The sequence below is a fragment of the Rattus norvegicus genome, chromosome 2 (genome assembly GCF_036323735.1).
Source record: "Rattus norvegicus strain BN/NHsdMcwi chromosome 2, GRCr8, whole genome shotgun sequence".
NCBI lineage: Eukaryota > Metazoa > Chordata > Mammalia > Rodentia > Muridae > Rattus > Rattus norvegicus.
In genome coordinates, this window is record NC_086020.1 from 58,719,519 (window position 1) to 58,741,196 (window position 21,678).

Consider the following 21,678-nt stretch of genomic DNA (forward strand, 5'->3'; position numbering starts at 1 on the left):
ACAATTATGTACAAGCAAATTCCTTCAGGAAACCCTAAGCGAGGGTTTGGTGTCTGTCTCATGGCCACATCTTCCATATTTTGAAGGCAGGAAAAAAAAAAAAACACTGTCTCTCACTATATATCCGATAGTATCTTTCTGCTTTGGCAATTAACACCTACTCCTAGATAAAGTAGTACTGACTGACCACTGTGGCCACAGAGAGTGAAACACTGTCCTAAGTGCCTTGCTAGACATTACTGGTTGGCCCAGAAAAAACAACGCTAGAAAAGGAAGCATGCCAGTGCTACATCAACAGATTTATGCTAAATACCAACATCTCCTACTTATTCCCAGGTTCTATATTGTAGTCATGCATCTTGAAAGATCAGGAAACAACCTCGTAAAGCCTGCCTTTCTGAAGGTAAACTGCCCTATCACTAGGCTGTGGGCAAATATTGCAGACTTTATTGTATACAAATATGTTGATCAGGTTCCTTCTAGGGTCTGCATTGTTCAATTCTTCAAAAAAAATAAATTAAAGTGAAATGTCATTAAGCTGGTAACACTTTATTCAAAATAATACATAATTCAAAGCAACTGCTATTCTCTAGGCAACCAGCAGCCTGACTGCTCTATAATAAAAGTCAGATAATGGAAAGCTAGTTAATTCAAAGCCCACGTTCCCATCTTTTTGTGTTTTGTATTAAGTAGGTTTCACTATGCTTAAGAAAGCAGATAAATGCCAAACGCAGCCATTAGGGTTTCATTTCTGATGGCATGGTAGGTAGCTCTGGGTAATACTCCTCATGTGATCCTGACCTGGCAAAAGACGCCAGTCCAATCTTGAATGTCTAGAAGCTTCCAGGGTGGAGCAGTTCTGCCTGAGCCAGGAGTCTACATCAGTAAGACAGGATTAGTCTATTCCCAGTAGCAAAGGAGGAACAGATGGAGCCCTCTGCTCCTCCTCAGAGCAGCTCTCACATGCATGGCTTCAATAATTTTGTTTGAAGTGAATTCCCAGATCACATATATCTACATTCAAATGTAAGAACAAAGACACATTCCGAAGCCAGCACTGTGTACTTCTGGAAGATCCATTAGTTTGAGTCACCTTCCCGCTCTCCTCCACAGGCATAAATAATGGAGGCTGACTACAGTCTGCGTGGTCATCGCTTATAAATTAAGGCAAATAACCAGCCTCAGGAAACGCCTTCTATTTACAGCCCTTTCATATTTATCTATTCTTCTCTTCAACCTCCTGAAACCTAAAAGATCAGGATCTCCTTAACAAGGACACACATGAAAAAAAAAGTACTACATACATGTTATACAGAATAATTGAATATATTGTATACAGCAATTTTCTTGAACATCAATGTTATTAATTTTAATTTCACATCTGGAATAACCTATGGGTAGTGGGAGTACTTTCTTCATGATCCTTTGTCTTTTCAGTTTCTAAGATTTTGTATATATACTATTTTCGATAAGAAAAATAAAATAATACATAAAAAGTTCATCTTAGGGGCTGGGGATTTAGCTCAGTGGTAGAGCGCTTACCTAGGAAGCGCAAGGCCCTGGGTTCGGTCCCCAGCTCCGAAAAAAAAGAACAAAAAAAAAAAAAAAGTTCATCTTATTCTAGATGGAACGAGCCTGAAGAATCAGATCTTGTAGAGTAAGAGAATATGCAAGCTCAAGTTCACTTCAGAAATTCACACAATTAAATAAGGAAGGAGTCAGCCAGTATTCTTACTGAAAATGTTTTTATGACAGGGTTAACTCTGCCTCCAGGTTTCCCTGGAACTATGCAGCCCAGGCTGACCTCAACTCACAGGGATCCTCCTGCCTTAGCCTGCCCAGAGCTATGTGCCACTGTGCCCATCTCTCTTTTTGTTTTATTAAACAGAATTACTTAACTTTCTTCTCAGTAGACGTAGAGGACAATCTCCAATATCAGACTCATAGGCCCTCAGTAAGAACTTTCTCCTTTCTTTTTGGTTAAGCAGATGCACTCTGATGTAACAATGCTAGTAAAGTTATAAATAACCCAACCAGTGTTCATGAAAATGAGGGACAGTGATAAAGCTGATAGTAACAAGATGAGTCGATAAATAAAACTCTTCTTCAGAAGAGCTTCAAGGTCTTTCTGAAACCATGTGCTTTACTTCACTTTAACCCCTTCCTGAGGTGAAATAATAAAAAGGCAGGTTCAGAGCATCTCCTACCCCAAACCATAGACTTAGCTCCGTATAAAAACCATCACAAACCTCCAAATCCAGCAAATGTACTCGATACTCAGATACCCTGGGCATATGTAACTAGACCTACAGGGACTATATGTGACTACACCTATAGGGCCTATATATGACTACACCTATAGGGTCTATATGTGCCTGTACCTATAGGGCCTATATATGACTAGACCTATAGGGCCTATATGTGACTAGACCCATAGGGCCTATATGTGACTAGACCTATAGGACCTCTATGTGACTAGACCTATAGGGTCTCTATGTGACTAGACCTATAGGGTCTCTATGTAACTAGACCTATAGGGCCTATATGTAACTAGACCTATAGGGTCTCTGTGTAACTAGACCTTTAGCGCCTATATGTAACTAGACCTATAGGGTCTACGTTCCAGCTCATTTGGGACATTGTGGAGAATGGCGGAAGAGAAGGAAATGAAACCTAGGGTAAGCCTTTGTTAGCTGCTCTCTCTAGTGGTCAGAAAACATTCCTTCAAATATTTTAAAGCCTGTGCTCCATTAGAAAGTATAAAAGAAATGGACAAATTTCCAGATTCTTTCAAACCACCCAAATTAAACCAAGAAAAGATTAATGGCCTAAACAGACTGGTAACAAACAAGGAGTTTGAAACAATAGTTAAAAAAAAAAGTCTAGGCCCAGATGGATTGATAAGAGAATTCTACTAGACTTTCAGTGAAGCCAAACCTTCTTAAACTATTCAGAAAGAAAGGAAAGGAAGGGAGGGAAAGAGGGAAGGAGGGAAAGAGAAAGCGAGGGGAGAATAAGCTTTCTGAATAATTTAGAAAAGAGAAGGAGCAGAAGGAACTCCTTCTACTATGAAGTGTTACTCAATTACGAGAACAGGCAAAGATAAAGCAACTTCTACTATCCCCGTCAACCCCCATGAACACAGACTCAAAACTCTTCAATGAAATATTTGAAAACTGGATATAGGCGCACATCAAAAAGATTATACATCATGACCAAGTAGACTTTATCTTTCAGATGTAATGATGGTTCAGCATACATAAGTCAATAAATGTAATAAATTATATAAATGGAATCAAAGACAAAAACCATATGATTATCTCAATAGATACAGAAAGATCCTTGACAAAAATCCAATATTCCTTCATGATAAAAGTTCTAGAGAAAGTAGAACTAGAGGGAACAGACTTCAGCATAATAAAGGTTATATATGAGAACCTATAGCCAACCTCATCTTAAACAAGGACTTGAAGTAAGCCGGAAACCAGGAATGTCCACTGTCCCACTACCCCTTTTCAATACAGTGCTTGAAGCACTGGCTAGAGCAATAAAGCAAGAGAAGTAAATTAGAGGAACACAAGCAGAAAGGAAGTCAAACTACACTTATTTGAAGCTAACACATTATACATCACAGATACCAAAAAGTCTACCAGAAAACTTCTAGGAACTATCAGTAATCTTAGGTAGGTGGGAAATACAGGATCGACTTAGAAAAATCAACACACCAACAAAAGCACACACAGAAGGAGATCATGGGCACACACACTCCCATTCTAAGTACCACCCAAGGTAGGGATACCTAAGAATAGACCTAACCAAAGGGATGGAAACTTTAAAGCTCTAGAAAAGAAAGGGAAAGACTCTAGACAATGGAAAGACATCGCATACTCATGGAATGGAAGAATTATACTGTGAAAATGGCCATTCTACAATCAATGCAATCCTAACCAAAATTCCCTTCTTATTATTCATGGAAAAAAAGCCCCAAATTTATGTGAAACCACAAAAGAGCCCTTAGCTAGTTAAAGCAATCCTGAGGGAAAAAACAAACAAATAAAACTGGAGGGATTACAGTTTCAGACCTGAAGACACTACAGAGCCACAGTAATGCGGACAAACGCCACTGGCAGAAATGACCCGCCGACTAACAGAACTAAATAGAAGACTGAAACACGAGAACGCATAGCTGCGGCCCTTTTAACATGTGGGGGAAAGACAGAATCTACGAATGGAGCTGGGACACTGTGTACAGGAGCATGAGGGTGGGAGGTGGGGAGCACACAAGAGCACCACAAAGGAGGCGTCCAAAAATAACAGCACAGGCATTGTAAATGTACACAGACACTGTTGAATGGAGTAACACAACAAAAGCTAGACACGTGCCACCTCCTACTGAAGGAGCTACCAGTCTCTACGGTGAGTCCACACTGGACACAGAAAGGAAAACACTCAACTGTGGCGTGAAGAGAACAGAAGTAGAGTAAGATTTCTTAATTGTTTCAAATGAAACACACTTGTTTCATTTTATCATTATTGTTGCAGTGGGCATGTACACATGATATACCATGGAGTGCACGTACAAGTCAAGAAATGACTTGTGGATGCCATTTTCTCCCTGCCACTTTATGTGGGTTCCAGGAATTGAACTCAGGTCACAGCTTGTATAACAAGTGCTCTTATCCACTGAGCCATCAAGCTTGCCTGCACCTGCTGTATTTACAAGGCTAATTTTGGACAAAGATTATAGGTCACAAACAAACAAACAAAGGCCTTTCTAAGCTGTGTGGATTTGTCCTTGTCTCAATGGTTCTCTCTGTCTATTCAAACGGTTCTGAAAAACTGCTTCTTAGTTCTTCCAACGTAACTCATCGTAATATATATTTTACTTAGGGAACCTTTTCCTTGTTAATGTCTCTTGATCTGCTTACTCCTCTTGTATACTATTGCTTAAGGGTAATCGTTTCAATATCCTATCAAATCCATAAGGAACCAACATTTCACGATGAGTTATAAATGATTCTTCCAAAACTATATACTTTTTCTTATGTGCTAAATTAATTTATCTGTAGTAAGAACCTATATACAAAACATGATTAAAAACTTAAATTTTCAGATCAACAATAGTGTTCAGTGTCTTTCCTAAAAGTGCAGATATATAGGTAAATACATAGATTTGTTTTGGCAGCAAGGTTTCATGGAGGCCAGACTGACCTCAAACTCCATGTACTGCTGAGGATGTCCTTGAACTCCTGGACTTCCTGCCTTCACCTAAAACTTAAGTGCTGGAATCATAGGCATTCACTACCACATCCAGTTTATACCATTCAGTTCTGGGTACTGATCCCAACGATCCATGCATCTACATAGGCACACTACTAACTGAGCTCTATCCCTAGTTCCAAGATAAATTATTATCTCAGAGAACACCCACTAAGGTTCGAAATAAGAAACCTTATTTCAGGGGCTGGAGGGAGAGATGGCTTGGTAGTTAACAGCACTGGCTGCTCTTCCAGAGGACCCAGGTTCAATTCCCAGCACCAATATGGCAGATCACAACTGTCACAACTCCAGTTCCAGGCAATTGGATACCCTCACACCAATGCACATAAAAGAAAGTTAAATAAATTATGAAGAAAACCATTTCATATACAAATGTTCATCAATCTTATAAATCTAACCCTTTCGTTTCAACAAGAGTAAATAAGTAAACAACTCTAAAACTCAGGTCCAAATATGTCATTCCTTGTTTTAAAAAAAAAAAAAAGGCCACAAAATAAAATAATTTATTATGATATTCGACTTCAACTCACTATTCCTAATTTTAAATGCCTTTGTCCTGTCTTACCCCTCAAAGATACAACTTTGTTTTACATTACACATTACTGTACTTTTCCAAAGTTATCTATGCAGCAGATCCCAAGGATTCCGCAGTGAGGAAAACAATGTTTCTACACGCATGTGATTCATAACCTGGTCGAAGACACGAAGAACAAAGAAGCATATAACATGAAGTGAAGAGAGTCCCACAGGGAGAAAGGCGGCAGTGAGAACACGGTAGGACAGTCTGTTCTTCCAGCATGGCTAACGTGCAGGCCTACCTGCACTTCCTTAATTTACTTATAGTTAAACTTACTTACAACTGGAAAACACCACACCACAAATACTTTAAAATGTACGATCATTTAAGTTGGCCACATCAGAAATACTCAACTATAACAATTTTACATTTTTAAGATTTTATGAGATTTCATGCAATGGATGCTTAAGTTTTACTTTTTGAGATTAAAGTTGATGGAATCATTTTTTTCTCTTTGATCCTAGTGTTTTTTGTTGGCTCTCAGATGTACCACCAAGACTGTATCACAAGCACTAGCAAATTTCAAATTATGTCACGCTATCAGGCTTCATGAGTGCTCGCTTCAGCAGCACATGGACTTCACGAAACCTGAATGCACATGCAGAGTCTGCCTCTGCTTCTACCACTCCGTGGCCTTACTTGTAACATCCAAAGCCTACCGTGGCCTACACACTACAACTCTACAGTAATACTGGACATTAGGGACAGGAGCTTTGTGCTGCTGCTATCAGCACGGTTGTTCTACTGTTAGAGTCACTAAGTGTGTGTGTCTCAACTGTTTACAGAGAGCTGAAACAACTGGAGAAGGCAACAGAAGAGCACTGTGCCAAAGAAAAGGACACAGCATTACTGCCCTGTTTCACATGCAGAAAATACACCAAATACATCAAATACGCCTTCCAAGAATGTACATTTCTTCTCGGAAGCGTCATCACTACTCCAATCCCAGTGGTTCCAGTCTCAGGACTCACGTGTGGAAATGGATGAGAATGAATGAACGCTAATATTTAATGTTCATTTAAGTATGCATAGAAAACCAGAGGTTCTGGGTCTTTTTAAAAACTGTGTCAGAGTTAAATATAAATGTTTTAAACATCCAAATACTCAAAGCTATTAAGTTCACTGGAAGGTAAGCCTTTCTTTATTGCTATGACCGTCACATGCAGGGTCCTTTCAAAGATTTAAAGATGAACTTCCTTCTGTCAGTTCATAAGCTTTCTCAATTGCTCAGAAATACACAAGATGTGAGCCGCTCTTCCTACATACTGCATGACTACCAATCTCATCCTTCTGTACTAAAGTCTGAGCCAGTGGAAAGCACTGGGTTGGGGGAAGGGATGGTGTAGATCAGTCGGTCTACAAGGTCCTAAAAAGTCTTATGGAGAGGAAAAAAAAAAAAAAAACACCTACCATTAGACTGTAAAGCCAGAATTTATGTTCTATTGAAAACAAAACAAAACAAACATCAGATGCAAACTTCACCTCATTCTCAAGACCAGGAAGAAAACAGAAGATACGTACCGCATCTGTGATGTGGATTTCATACACCCTTTGGAAAGTCCTGCGTTCAAAGAAGACAAGTTTGCCACTGCCACATCCCCTTTGAACAGAGGTACCGGTAACTATGAGCTTATCGTCAGGACTGAAACAGCAGTCGGTCCTACACACAGAAGAGCTGGTAAGTATAAACTCATGGCTCTAACACAGCAGTGCAGTGCAGTGATGATAAGTAAATTAAAACACAGAAACATCCCCACCAAAGAGCTAATGCCTAATCCGACTTAGACACCAGCATTTTAAACAACTGGCTTGATCATCACAATAATGCTATGCGGTAGGTGTTCTCCTCACTGTACGAATGAGGAAGCGAAGACAGAGAGGTTAAATAAGCCTCGCCCAGTGGCACACAGGATGAAACTTTTAGGACTCAAATGTAAGTGGTCTGACTGCAGAATCTTTGCTCTCAACTTCTACATTATGACATGTTTTAATGTAAAAAGAGGGTGAGAAACACTCAATCCAGAGTACCCACAGACAGACAGACATATCTGATAAAGTTCTGGCCACTCCTGAACTACCTGTACTGCCATCACCACTATCACCTTCCAAAAGTCAGTGATATCAAGCCAAGCATGGTGACAGAAGAAAACTGCACTGCGGGGAACAAGCTGTAGTCTTTGATGCCACGGGTTTCATTTTAGGGGCTGTGGCCACTTAATTGTGAACAATCTACATTTTATTCAAAGAAGTTATGTAGTATGTACTGTTTTAGCAGGTGTGATGGCTCAAAAAAAAAAACCCTCTTGTGTCTGTGCTATATTGAGGTTTGTTGCTGGGTTTGTTATTAGCTGACGATGCCACCGGCGGTGGCTGGACCGGAGTGGGCGTGCTACCACCACACAGTGTCTCTTATTTGATGTTTCTATTACCTTCATTACCCTCCCTGTTGGTCATTATTTAACACAGATGTAAAGTTTTGCTTCTTCCAAAATAGAAACCGTTTCCTAGGCACCAATTATAGGACTTAGAGGTTAAATCCCACCTCAGCTGCCTCAGAATAATCTTTGAAAGCTTCAGTTGCCAAACTTAGTAAACTGGAGATAATAGCGTTTGGCCATTCCAGACAAGACAGAGTGAATGACAAAAGGACTTCTGTGCACACATAACAAATATACACCAAAATCATGAATAGACATCATCTGTCTCCAAAACAAATACACAAAATTAAAAAAAAAAAAAAACCCAACACTTCTCAAGTCCCTTCCCTAGAAAATTTAAAATACTTGATGCAAGGTAACACTAAAGCAATTTCTTTTCCATTCTCTTTTGCTATCTAAAAAACAAATGTGCTACTTGTGGGGCTGGAGAGATAAGTCAATGTTTAAAAGCACCGGCTGCTCTTCCAAAGGGCCTAAGTTCAATTCTCAGTATTCATTGGATAGCTCACAAGCATCTGTAACTCCAGTCCCAGGGGAACTAATGCCCTCCCCTAGCCTCCTAAGGTCCCAGACACACACACACATGTGCTACACAGGCATAAATACAGGCAAAACATTCACACACACACACACTGAAAAGAATATGACTTACATTGGGAACAAGGTAGGAAGGTCTGAGGCTGAAAATAACGGCTTATTAAATTGCCGGACATCCCATAATTTTAATGTATCATCACCTAATTGGGAATAAATGAGTAAAAAGACAAGTCAGTTTCATACAAAAGATCTCATGCCAGCTTGAGGTTTGCCCGATACTACATAACTATAAAGAAGGGGGTGGTGGAGAGAAGTAGAGAAAAGCAGATAGAGGGGAAGGAGGGAGAAACCCATGCACCTAAGCACATTTCCCCTTTTTACTGTTTAGGGAGTTTGAAAATGCAGTAACAGTTGCAAAGGTAGTATAAAATTAAATGACGGTACGTTATCCTCCCAGCAATGACTTTCTGGATTGATCAGCATCTGCCAGCCACTCTAGAGAATGTGCACCAAAGCACCGCACTGCAGCAGATGGCAGCCCCCTGTGCTATGCTGAGTATAGCCTGCTTTCTTGGGAGGCCTTAATTTAAGAACCAGCAAGACTGAAAATAGTTCAGCTCACAGCGGATGATTTTTCCCATTAGTATGTGGGTAGAACGCTCCATCAACACTAATGATTAGGCCGTGGTATTCCTACTTGTGGCTTTTATTCTTCATTTTGCTGGGAAAGTACAACTTTCCACGATACTTAGAGAGTGATGAACATTCTTTTAAGCATAGTGTTTTTATATTTCTAGAGAGCTACTCACAAACCCCTGACTAGAACAAGAGCCAAGCTCAAGTAATGTCTTTGCTGTCCTTTGTCCCCAGTGCCCATGGCCTAAGTCTGGCCTCAGTCCTTTGGGTCCAATAAGGAACCAGGATCAGCTGTGATTGAGAGTGGAGAGTTAATAAAACCCCTTCTGTCCCCAGGGACTCTTCCTCTGAAACCTGACTTTGTGCAGGGACTAATCCATTACTTGTTGAACTCACAATTTGTACTCTAAGAACTTCATAAACTTCACTTTGGGAATGTTACCATATTGTAACAAGTGAGTTCACAGAAAGATCCTCCGCCAGGCCCTATACCGTATCATCACAGGCTGCCCCAGTTGTTATTCATCCCCCTCTATTAACTTTTACCCTTGTGAGGTGGATATAGCAAACAAACCAGAACAACCAACATGCAACCAGGTCAGTATATATAAGCCGACAATACAATAATATAGAATAAAACATAGCAGAAACTCAGCCCTGCAATACAAAACTGTATCAGTGTTTAAACTCAGAAGAGGGGCACACACCAATGGTCAACAAACAGGATCTGAGTAGAATGATAGAATAGGAGAGAACAAACAAAGGAATATGTCTGGGCATGTGGACATAACATTTGTGCAACAACCCGCATGTGAAGGAAATGGGAATCAAGAGTTCGAGGCCAACCTATTCACTTCCCACCTGAGCTACTTGTAAAGACCCTGACTCAAAGAAATCACAATTTAGATGTGACTCAGTGGTGGAGTATTTGCCAAGAATGTATACACAAAGAATAAAAATATGTGGATGATCATTTACAAAATTTCAAAGACAGAAGCAAAAGCCAGCCACAAAGACCAAATTCCTATTAAATTTGATGCTAAAATAAAAATCTAAATAGGAAAAACATCTAATTTATAAAATCTATTGGTAATTTTTTATTTGTTTCTTTATGCATTAAGCACTTATTTATTGCATGTATGTACAAGAATATGCTTAAGCTTGCATGTAGAAGTCAAAGGACAACTTTGTGGAGTGGTCCTCTCCTGCCATCACACGAGCTCTAAGAACTGAATGAACGTGGGTTGATAGGCTTGACAGCAGGCACTCCAATTGCTGAGGCCATCTTGCAAGTCCAATCAGTAACTTTTGACACAGACATTGTTGCCAAGTTGAAAACACATTTTAATAGTAGTAGTAGTAGTAGTAGTAATGATAATAATAATAATAATAATAATAATAATAATAATAATAATAAACAGGTACAATAACAAAATCACAGTCCCACTAAGCCTTGGGACATTAGTGTGACATCTGTCAAGAGTTAAAATTCTCTTACATATAGGAACACATAGAAAGAACTGTTTACCTACCTCCACGAGAGGCAAGGACATTACCATCATAGGAAAAAGCCACACAGGACGTGTCTGTACCAGGTGCATGAGCCTGTTTATAGTGGAATTTAGGGTGAACCTGTGAGTAAACACAAGCAAAATGTTACCATCTTTTTATATTCAGCTGAGAACAACTCTGTGCAAAGAGCATTTCATTTTATCATTCAGGAAATCATATACATCTTAGGTAAAATACTAATTTCACCTGATTATAGTTTTGTTCCTTTTAAAAAAACCAAAAGGCTTTAACAAATTTTACTTGCTTTAACAAAGAAGAGATAAGTACTGGCAGGAGGCAATATTTGTTTTTAAAAGGTTCAAGTAACATAAAATAACAACTATTTTTGTATTATGCTTTTGAAGCTATTGAGATCATTCCCCCACATTATGTGAGAGATATTTAAATAAAATATCAAATAACCATATTATTTAATACAAAATGCTCATTTTATTCTTAGTATTTTCCAGACATGGTACACACAGTTGTGGCCCTTGGACTAGCTAATGTGCCTATTTATGGTAGATGGTGGTGATGAAGGCATCTCACATAATGCTTAGCATATCCTAGGCACCATATCTACAGTGCTGTTGACAGAGTCCTAAACATATCAACTTCTGAACGTCTCAGTCATGGTGGCATCAAGGAATGACTGTCCTCATACATGCAAAGCAATGGGAAGAAACCCTGTCTACAAGACAACACTACTGGTTGGTTACTGTTGGGTTTCACTGACACTCTGGAAAGACAGGTAGAGTGAGAGAGGAAACCACAGGACTGCTTCTGCAACTTTCAAAGAGGGCAACTCTTGCACCAGCAGAGTGAGCACTGAGCAGTGCACATATTTACAGAGCTCTAGAGATGACATGCTGTCCTCTGGTCAGGGTTCTAGCTGGGAAAATCTGGGACCCTGACACATAACTGGATATTTGGCTAGCTGTCTCAGAGAAAGCTGGTTCTGTAGATACCCTGTCCCCAAACTCTAGGAACTCTCTGCTTAAAGACTCATGTCTAGGAAGATCAAAAACGCTTTGCATCCGAGAAGATGCTGCAAATGTTACCCACTTCCCCAGTAAGACAGCTAATATGATTAGGATCTGCCCCTGCCTCCCTCCTATCCCGGCTGCTAAATCAATAGGTAGGATTAAATCTCAGTATTTCTCGGCTGAGAAGTGTTGGGTCTAATAATGGAGAAACTAAAAGAGCTGCTGGCTAGCAGCTACTGGCAGGGGTGATGGCATATCTTGATTCTGGCTTTGGGAGATGCTTAGTCAAGGGAGCTGGGAGGAAGGACTAGATAAACAGTTCTTTGTGTTAGTCTCGGGTTGGGACCTCCACATTTCACTCCTTCCTTCTTTCTTTCCTAAGGGCCTGAGTCACCCTCTGTACTTGAAGACTATCAGCCTCAACTGGCTCCCTTCCCAGTTTTTCCTTCATTTCCTTTCCCATTTTGGAAATAGATTTCTCAACTGTCTAACCCTGCCCTGGTACCTGCTTCCCAAAGAACCCTAATACACACAGACATTAGGGAGCAAGAAAAGCAGAGGTTAATAAGAGCATGCACTGCCTTGCTGCTTTGGAACTCAGTCATGGGTGAAAAAACATGCATTACCTTCTGAGCTGATCAGAGATATGCCCTCAGTGAAGCCCCTTAAAACAATGGCTGCTTCTCAACATGTGGGTTTCGACCCCTTTGGGTTGAATGATCCTTTCACAGGGGCTATATATCAGATATCCTGTACATCAGATATTTATATCATGATTCATAAGAGTAGCATAATTAAAGTTCTGAAGTAGCAATGAAAATAGTTTTATGGTTGGGGCACAGCAGCATGAAGAACTGGACTAAGGAGTGCAGCATTAGGAAGGCTGAGAACAACTGCTTTAACATCAAGAGGCACGTGGAAGGAAGGCCAAAGTGTGGATGCTTCAGTCCTATTGAGAAGGGAGAACAAAATAATGATGGGAGGTAGAGGGAGGAGGAGGGGAAGGGGGGGCAAGATCAGGTATGGGAGGAGACAGGTGGGGGGGGAGTAGAGGGTCAGGAAATTGAACAGAGGTGTGTAGCAGTGGGGGATGGGGAACTGGAGGTAGCCACTAGAAACTCCCAGATGCCAGGAAAGCAAAAGACTCCCAGGACCTCTTGGGAGGATGGCATTAGCTGAAATACCCAACAAAAGGGAGAGAGAACCTGTAGTGACCATATCCAGAGGTTGGGCACAGCCCCTCGGTTGAGGGATGGGGCTACCCACCCATCTCAAATATAGAATTGTTCCTGTCTAAAGGAAATGCATGGTCAAAGAGTGGAGCAGAGACTGAAGAAAAGGCTATACAGAGACTGCCTCACCTGGGGATCCATCCCATATACACACACCAAACAGAGACACTATTGCTGATGCCAAGAAGCACTTGCTGACAGGAGCCTGGTATGGCTGCCCCTGAGAGGCTCTGCCAAAGCCTGACCAATACAGATGTTGGATACAAAGCCAACCATCAGACTGAGCACAGGGACCACAATGGAAGAGTTAGGGGAAGAACTGAAGAAGCTGAAGGGGTTTGCAACCCCATAGGAAGAACAACAATATCAACCAACCAGAGCCCCCAGAGCTCCCAGGGACTAAACTACCAAATAAAGAGTACCCATGGAGGGACCCATGGCTCCAGCTACATATGTAGCAGAGGATGACATTATTGGGCATCAATAGGAGGGGAGCCCCTTGGTTCAATGGAGACTCGATGTCCCAGTGTAGGGAAATGCTAGGTGGTTAGGCAGGAGTGGGTGAGTAGATGGGGGAGCTCCCCTTAGAATCAGTAGGAAGGGGGTTGGGGATTGGAGGTTTGCAGAGGGAAAACTGGGAAAGGGGATAACATTTGAAATGTAAATAAATAAAATAACCGGTTTAAAAAAAAAAAAGAGGCATGTGGGTAAAGGGTCAAGATGAGTAGCCATCCTAAACCATGTAGCTCTGATTTAACCTCTAGCTAACCACAGGTCCCATACTCAGCCTGGAAGAAACCAGCCATGCTGTCCCAGACAAATACTGTATGGCGCCATACAATTTTCTAAGAAGTTAACATTTGGCCAAACAATATTCACCATAAACTAGTCCTGTTTCCCTTCAGTTCAACTTAACTCTACTTCACTATTCTTTCTACTTTAAATAACCATGGCATTCTTCTTCTGCCTGTTTTGTGCCTACCTATGAAAGTAAGAATTCACTCTAGCACTGTTTGCTAACTCTGGCCACGGTTAGCTTCAGGTAACTATTGTCTCTAGACTTGGTAGTTTGTTTCCAATGAGCATAGCCACTTCTTTTATACATTCTTTGATATCAGATAAACACGATGCAATATGGATGATTAAAAAGTGAGAGAAGAGACTGCATGAAGACAGCTCATTCAAAGGCATGGAAGAATTCACCTTACAGTGCTTTTTTTTAGATAAACTTTTCCCATATTTTTGCCTTTTATTTCAAGTAAGTCAGAGGCCAATTATTTCTTTCCCAGGCAATAAATGTGAACTCTGGCAACCCCAATGAGACTCTTAGACTACAATATGTTAGCCAACATCATGGTACTTACTTTCACAGAGCAAAAGAAATTTTAAGCACATGAACTTTTGAACATGGAAACAACCTGACAGTTGTTCAAGTTTCTGAGTTCTTCAAATAAAGGTAAGTATGTTCAATACCATGATGTTTTTTCTGTCTATTTTCCCTTCTCTTTTTATTCCTACCTATTGTTGTGATCAAATGTCTAACAAGAAGCAACTTAAGCGAGGGAGAATTTGTCTTGACTCATGATTTAAGAGTACAGCCCATCATGGCAAGGAATCTCCTGGCAGCAGGAGCAGTTCACAGGTGAGGCACTAGGAGCTTCCTCACATCTAGGAGGATGACCATAAAAGACAGGGCAATGCCACCTGGTTTTATTCCTTTTAACCCTTTCATTCAGTCTTATGCTCACATTCTGTCTCTGTCACTGTTCATCATATCTGGAATGGCCCTCCCTCTAAGACACTCCAAAATGTGCCTCATTAATTAATTAATTTCTTAATCAATCAAACAGAATGAAAATTAGAGATCAAACATCTTCCTATTCACGACTGCCTTTTTCTTTCCTTTCTTTTAAAGAAATGATTTAAAGACAGAAGGCATTGATGGTGCTGCAGAGAGGACACAGGGGTTAAGTGACTGCTGTTGAAGCATGAGGATAAATGCTACATGCTGTCCATCAAATGACTGTACCCAACAATGAAGGACACCTAGCAGTCCATTTATAAAGCCTCCCTTAAACTGTAAAATGAAATAATGAAAACTTTAGGATCCACATTTCCAATGCAATAACATTTACTGAGAATCCTTTGCACATACAGCAAAGAACTAAAGGTAAGATGTGAGGTTTCCTTGAAATGCTGAACCAGATGGGAGAGGAGAACACATGTACGGCCACTACTCTTTATGCAGCATTTACTAGCTTTAAGTCCATCACTGATCAGGTTTGGGCTGTGACAGAATGCTTAAGTACTGGCCTTGAGCCACTGGTGAGGAGCTCTCGCATAGAGAAGAAGGATGTATTTATGAGCAGGACTGTACTTCCCGGTAGGGTCCTCACTCTCAGTTGAAGAACACTGCTGTAACCACCACACCCCCACAGAAACCAGCACGATTTAGCATTTATCTGTGTTTGGCAAAGGGACAGTCCAGCTTTCATTCACAAACAAGCTATGTCGAAACCATGTGCCTGTTCGGTCATCTCAGACCACGTGACTGCAGTGCATGACTACCTAGGGCTCTATCTGGTGGCCAGCTGGAAGCTGCAGCTACGGGAGCTAGCTCAGCCACTGAGATCTGTGAGTCACAGGCAGAACGTGACGCCAGTGTTCTGGCATCTCTTGGCTCCCCGTGTGCTTGCAACTTGAAATTCAAGGTGTTTACTTTAGTCTATAAAACAAGCCCCTTATGGCTAGGGCAAAGGTTACCTTCCCATTAATCTCCTCTCTTATAAACCCTAGCTGAGATCAGTTGGTATACCAGTTAGGTACTCCAGATTTATGCTTTTGAAATGTGGTTGGGGAAAAAAAAATCCACAAAGAGTTTGTACTTTTAAATTTTCAAGAAAGCATGAAGTGAAACAGCTTGTTTTTTCTTAGACTTTGAGACTATGGGTCATAGCCTTGAGATATACAGAATCATTTAAGTTGGGGATAATGTCTGATTATAATATTTAAATATCTGACATGTATGTTTAAGCGTTCTGATTTTAAGCAAACACAATTTTGATCAGAAAAAAATGGAGTAACCACTACAGACTTACAGAACCTTCTAAAGGTCTCCAAATGAGATATCACTTAAATCACTAGGAGGAATGATTTAAGAACATCCTTCCAGAGACAGTCCGAGAACAGGGTTTCCCAGAGAATGCTGTGTGTAATATCATCGTATTGGAGGGCCACAGCCAAGTAAGCCTGGGAAACTAGAGTTTATTTGCATACCATGGCCTTGTCTTGAAGATTCCCAATACACGTCAGTATATTAAATACCAGAGTCTTTTAAGTAACCGTCCTGGGATAAATCAGCCTCTTTAGTGGTCCCCTAAGTTTGACTATGGAACTGCTTTTTCAGATCACATACACCAGCATGGACTAAACTATACTCTCTGGTTCTTAAGTGGGAAACATGCATCTTGAGCAAGGCTTCGTGGATTTTTCTGGAAAGGACCAAATAGTAACTATTTTAGACTTTGAGAACGTTACAGACCCTGTCATAAGGACATACATCTGCTCAGTAGCACAGACAGACATAGTACACAGAAAAAATGGACAGAAATGAGTGCCAAAAAACAAAACTCCCCAAAACAACATCCACAAAAAAAGACGGCAAACTAGATTTGGCCCCAATCTAGCTGATTTGTGGATTAGAAAAAAATATATAATCTTTAAGGAAAAGCCCTGTGCTTACTAGATCACTGTTAGGCCAAATGAAGGTGTCCCTTGTAATTTAGAAATATTCTTTGTTATACTTGTGGTGGTGGTGATGATGATGATGATGATGATGATGATGATGATGATGATGATAAATATGATAATAACAGAAGCTACATTTATCTAACATGTTGCTACTTGGGGCAGCAACACCACAATTGCTAATTTCCTCCTCTAGGAATTACACATAATTATCTCCTTTTGCCAGCAAGACAACTTACCCATACACACACTGTAAGAAACTGTCAGAGCCTCTGGCTCCAGGCTTTACTAATTGAAAATATGTCAGGTTTCCTTCTTTGAGTATGCATGGGACAGTACAGTCCTAATCCCCTCGGTGGATCCAGTCACCTTACAGCCCTAGGATAAGCAGTATAGCAAGAGACTGGTAACAGGAAATAACTGCTCTTCCTTCAAACTATGTAATGCATTACTTCACATTGCTACACTGTTACACCTTCATCAGTCTACAGCAGAAACAAGCTGTCTCTTGTTCAAACTGGGGCAACAAAACTAACATCAAGAACAGCACACACTGCGGCTTGTTCCCTCCCCCTTTCTTTATGGGAGCCAGAATATAGAGATGGTAGCGGTAGCTAATTGGTGGGGTTTATTACTGGTGGGGTTTATTGGGAGCTACACACTGGTGCCGATCAAACCTGCTCACCCTTTGCATCTCCTCGTCAGTGCCTGTGGTGCTGCCAAGGAGAGAACTGGATGCATAATAAGGTGGGACTAGCTAACTGCCCTGGGTCGGGTGGTACACATGCCCTCCTGACACTCAGTTGTAACTAACATGGATTGGGTTGTTGGTGCAGCACCACTCTGGTCCCTTACTAGCTCTTTCTCTCTTGGAACACCCAGGAGAGCTGGTAGATGGAAAGTAGGGAAACGCAGTAAGAATCAAGTGTGAGCACTGCACCCCTTTCTAGGTCTACATAAATTTGGCCCATAAGCAAGCAGTGATGAGCATTTATTCACGATCATATGGAAATCTCTAAAGTAACTTAAAATTTAGCAAACAACAGAAAACAGAGGCTAACAATAAGGAAACCCCACTGTGTGATAGTATTTATTGTAATTTCTCTTCTCGCTCTTCAGTTTGCGGTGGGAACTTACGCTGTCTACTTCTCACAAATACAAATGTGAACATAACGGTGGCTCCCGATTCAGCTCTTTAATTGAAGGGGAACTTGAAAACCGCCATGCCAACGCCGGAAGCACAGTGCCATGGAATGACCTGCCTAGACAGGAGGGAAAGCCCGTCGGTGCCCCCTTTGATGTCCAGCTGCCTGAGATTCACTGGCAGCCGACCTTCAAAGAGAGCCGATGCTTCCTTCCCTCAGCCTGGCCGCCAAGCTTCCCGGGCAGCTGGGCGACTTAGCCACTCTCTGCCCAGCTGTCTGTGAACTCTGGCAGTCAGTTCAAGTGAGGAATAGTGGGGTGGTGGAGAAGTGGGGGCGGGAGAAGGAAGAGAGAAGGCGGGTGGCCGGCCCAGTGGCGCCAGCGAAAGGAGGATGCTGGGGTTTCCTGGGAGTCAACCTTATCAAAGTCAGTCAAAAGACCACGCTTCCAAAGAGAGTACAATCCAGCTATGCTACCAAGCAACCTGCCAGGGACCAGAGAGATTTCAAATCTGCATTCTTACCGATACTAAGTAAAGCTTAAGTGTGCCCTTCAAAACTCTGGTCTGGTTCTTGCAGAAAAAAAAGTCTACTCTCGAAATGGGGATACGGGGAAATCAAGCCAGATGTCAATCATCAGAAATGTACAGTCCTTTCCTGATTCTGAATCTCCAGCAGTGTGAGGTCAATGCGTCTTGAGGATGTTGGGGGGCTGTTTGTTTTGTGACAACTCTCTGTTCCCCTGGCAGCCAATAGCTGGAACAACTTTTTTGAGCCTGTACAGTAGATGCCTGGGGAAGATTGGCTCCTTTCACATAAACACCACCATTGTACAATGATGTTTATCCTCAGGGACTGCGTCCTAGACACGGAGTGTTATCCGCTACAGGTACAAAATGGATGCTAGGTGAAAACAAACTCAAAAGTAGTCTAACCAAGAACAAAAACAAGATGTCTTAAACCATAGCTGAGTGGAAGGAGAACATAAGACTGAGTATAGAACTAGAGAAAAGACCTGCAGTTTAGAGCTCTCTCTAAGATAAAGGGGGTGGGGGTATTAAGAGCTGGTGGGAGAGCAGATTATAAATTCTATGAAAGACTTTCTCTAATATATTACAACCTGAATAGAAAAGAAATGCATGGGTGAGCTGCTCCTGTACACTATGACAAGATGAAGAAAAGACCTAAACAGTCAGATAGATGAATTAGCTCATTAAGTTACTAGCTACAACTTCTCCCCAATGAAAACCATAACCAAGCAACCAGCTTTCAGATTGTCAATATTAAAGACATACAATCCAAAACTCATTATTTAGATTTTAAAATATAATACTAGGTCCATGAGTGGAGTACCAAACAACATTTGCTGAAAGTCGTCCATTGTACAAACACTTGTGTAGTCCTTGCTATGCTAAGGTATGCCAGGTACAGCAGGTAGCATGATGGCTCCTTACTAACAAGGAACTTTAAAACACACCTAGAATAAACCGTACATTGCATACTAGCTTTGGAACACACTGTACATTAAATAACAGCAGTGCAGTAGGATCTGCATGCAGTGTACACCTACCACTGCAGTACAGCGGTGATGGCTTGGGAAGGCAGAAGAGAAAGCCAAAGTACAGGAAATATTGCTGCCCCTGAAGATCAAAATATAAAAGATCCATGGGGTTGGGGATTTAGCTCAGTGGTAGAGCGCTTGCCTAGCAAGCGCAAGGCCCTGGGTTCGGTCCCCAGCTCCGGAAAAAAAAAAAAAAAAGATCCTGACATGCAGCACAGCGGTTCTGTGGGAGTGCAGGTGGGACTCCACAGTACTGTGGAGACGGACAAAGCGCTAGGGCTCTTCTCATCGTCGGGGGCCTTATTTGCCTTTTCACGGGGCCTGGATTTTCACTCTGTGGGCAATGGTGACAGACCATGTGACCATATCAGGATTTTAAGAGATCACTCTGCTGTGATTAAGAAAAGCAAGCTGAGAGAATGGAGACTGGTCGCAATGAAAGCAGTCCCACTGGGCCTGAGGAGGGCTTGAGTCTGAGCCCTGGAGAAGCAAGGACAGAGCACTTTAAGACACAGTCAGTGGCTTGGGTACAGTCAGTTCTGGTTAACTTGTGAAGGGGATCCAACAAATACAACCTGACATAGACAATGGAAACATAGAGGCGGTGAGGTGGACAAGAGAGAGTCCAGCAAAGCTTGGGGAGAAATGGAGATTCATCGTGACACTTTGGGGGTGGGGGACTGCCAAGATGAGAAGGATGAAAAGAAAGATGTATTTAGAAGTCTGGAATAGCATTAACCTGAAAAACAAAGGCTTCTCAAGTTAGGCTTACAGTCAGAGCACAGGAGGGAAACATAAATGCAGACAGACAGACAGACAGACAGACAGACACACACACACACACACACACACACACACACACACACACACACACAAACACTATAGAGTTCCAGCATAAAACAGAAAATAAGTACTGCTTTAAAAGTATAATGTAAAAGTCGAATCATCCTTTCCTTGTCTCTAGAAATTGTTACAGAGTTAAAGGGATTAAATGCACATTTTTGCCCCCAAATCAAAGATGTGATCAGTGTAATACAATTTCAATTTATTAGCGCTATTAAAAAAATTACCTCCCTCATTTTTAAAATGTACTGTTTGTTACAGAAAATGCTCCTGTATGAATTAAAAATTAGAATAGCAATATTTTGTTTATTCTAAGCATTGTGTTAATTTAAAATTAAACAACTAATAGAATAACATAAAAATATTTGGAAATTATACATTAATTATAAATACTACATAGCTCAAAAAGGAATCACAACAGAAAATCCCCCTTAGGGGGATTCCCATGAGATCAGTGTTCACAAGGGACAAAGAGATCCGCATTGCTGTTCCTCTCCTGAGCCCAGTCAGACTGGGAGACCTGCCAGACAAGAAGAGGGCCACCACCAGGAGCCAAACATGCTGGCACCTGAAGACTGAACATTTCCAGAGAAAGCCAAAAGTAACAACTAAGACCTCAATAAATAACTGACCACTGAAATAAACAAAAACACAACTAAAGGACACTTTTTAAAACTATGCAACTAATAGTAGAAAGCCATTAGGATGCTATCATGATGAGTAGGAGATCAGCCCAGACAAACGCATCTGTGCTGTTCCTCAACTGCAGTCATATTGTTTTACAAACACCCAAGAAGAACTGACAAGCTGCTTTCTCCTGTAAAGGGGAGCATTTTAATATTTGCTGCTACCCAGGAAAAATTCACCATACACTTTATTCTCAAAAAAAATGATATAAGGGCCTCCTAAATTGTTTTCTGAGAACTAGCTGCAGGCAGCCCAATGAATGAATTGTGCACAGATCATTGAAGCTTTCTCCTGCTAGTAGAAAACAAAATTACTATAACAAGAACCTTCTGGTAAATAGGCACCAATTACCCCAAAGGTAAGACTACCGAGGCCCTTTGTAGGAATAACCTCTTACACACTGTATAAAAGCATCACCTGCCAATAAAAATCTAGTGGGCAATAAGCTGTGGCAGGACTAG

The 21,678-nt window shown here is 41.2% G+C and overlaps 1 protein-coding gene across 3 annotated transcripts in view; it reads right to left on the reverse strand.

Annotated features, from left to right (window-relative positions):
* The window catches only part of Wdr70 (WD repeat domain 70), a 239,873-nt gene that overhangs the window by 40,868 nt on the left and 177,327 nt on the right, over window positions 1-21,678 (reverse strand). For all 3 annotated transcript variants that reach the window (NM_001013909.1, XM_039101944.2, XM_063281520.1), the window contains 3 exons: window positions 11,001-11,100; window positions 8,948-9,032; window positions 7,379-7,517 (listed from right to left, as the gene is read on the reverse strand). In NM_001013909.1, the coding sequence (NP_001013931.1) occupies window positions 7,379-7,517; window positions 8,948-9,032; window positions 11,001-11,100 (324 nt within the window). The remainder of the gene's footprint in view (window positions 1-7,378; window positions 7,518-8,947; window positions 9,033-11,000; window positions 11,101-21,678) is intronic.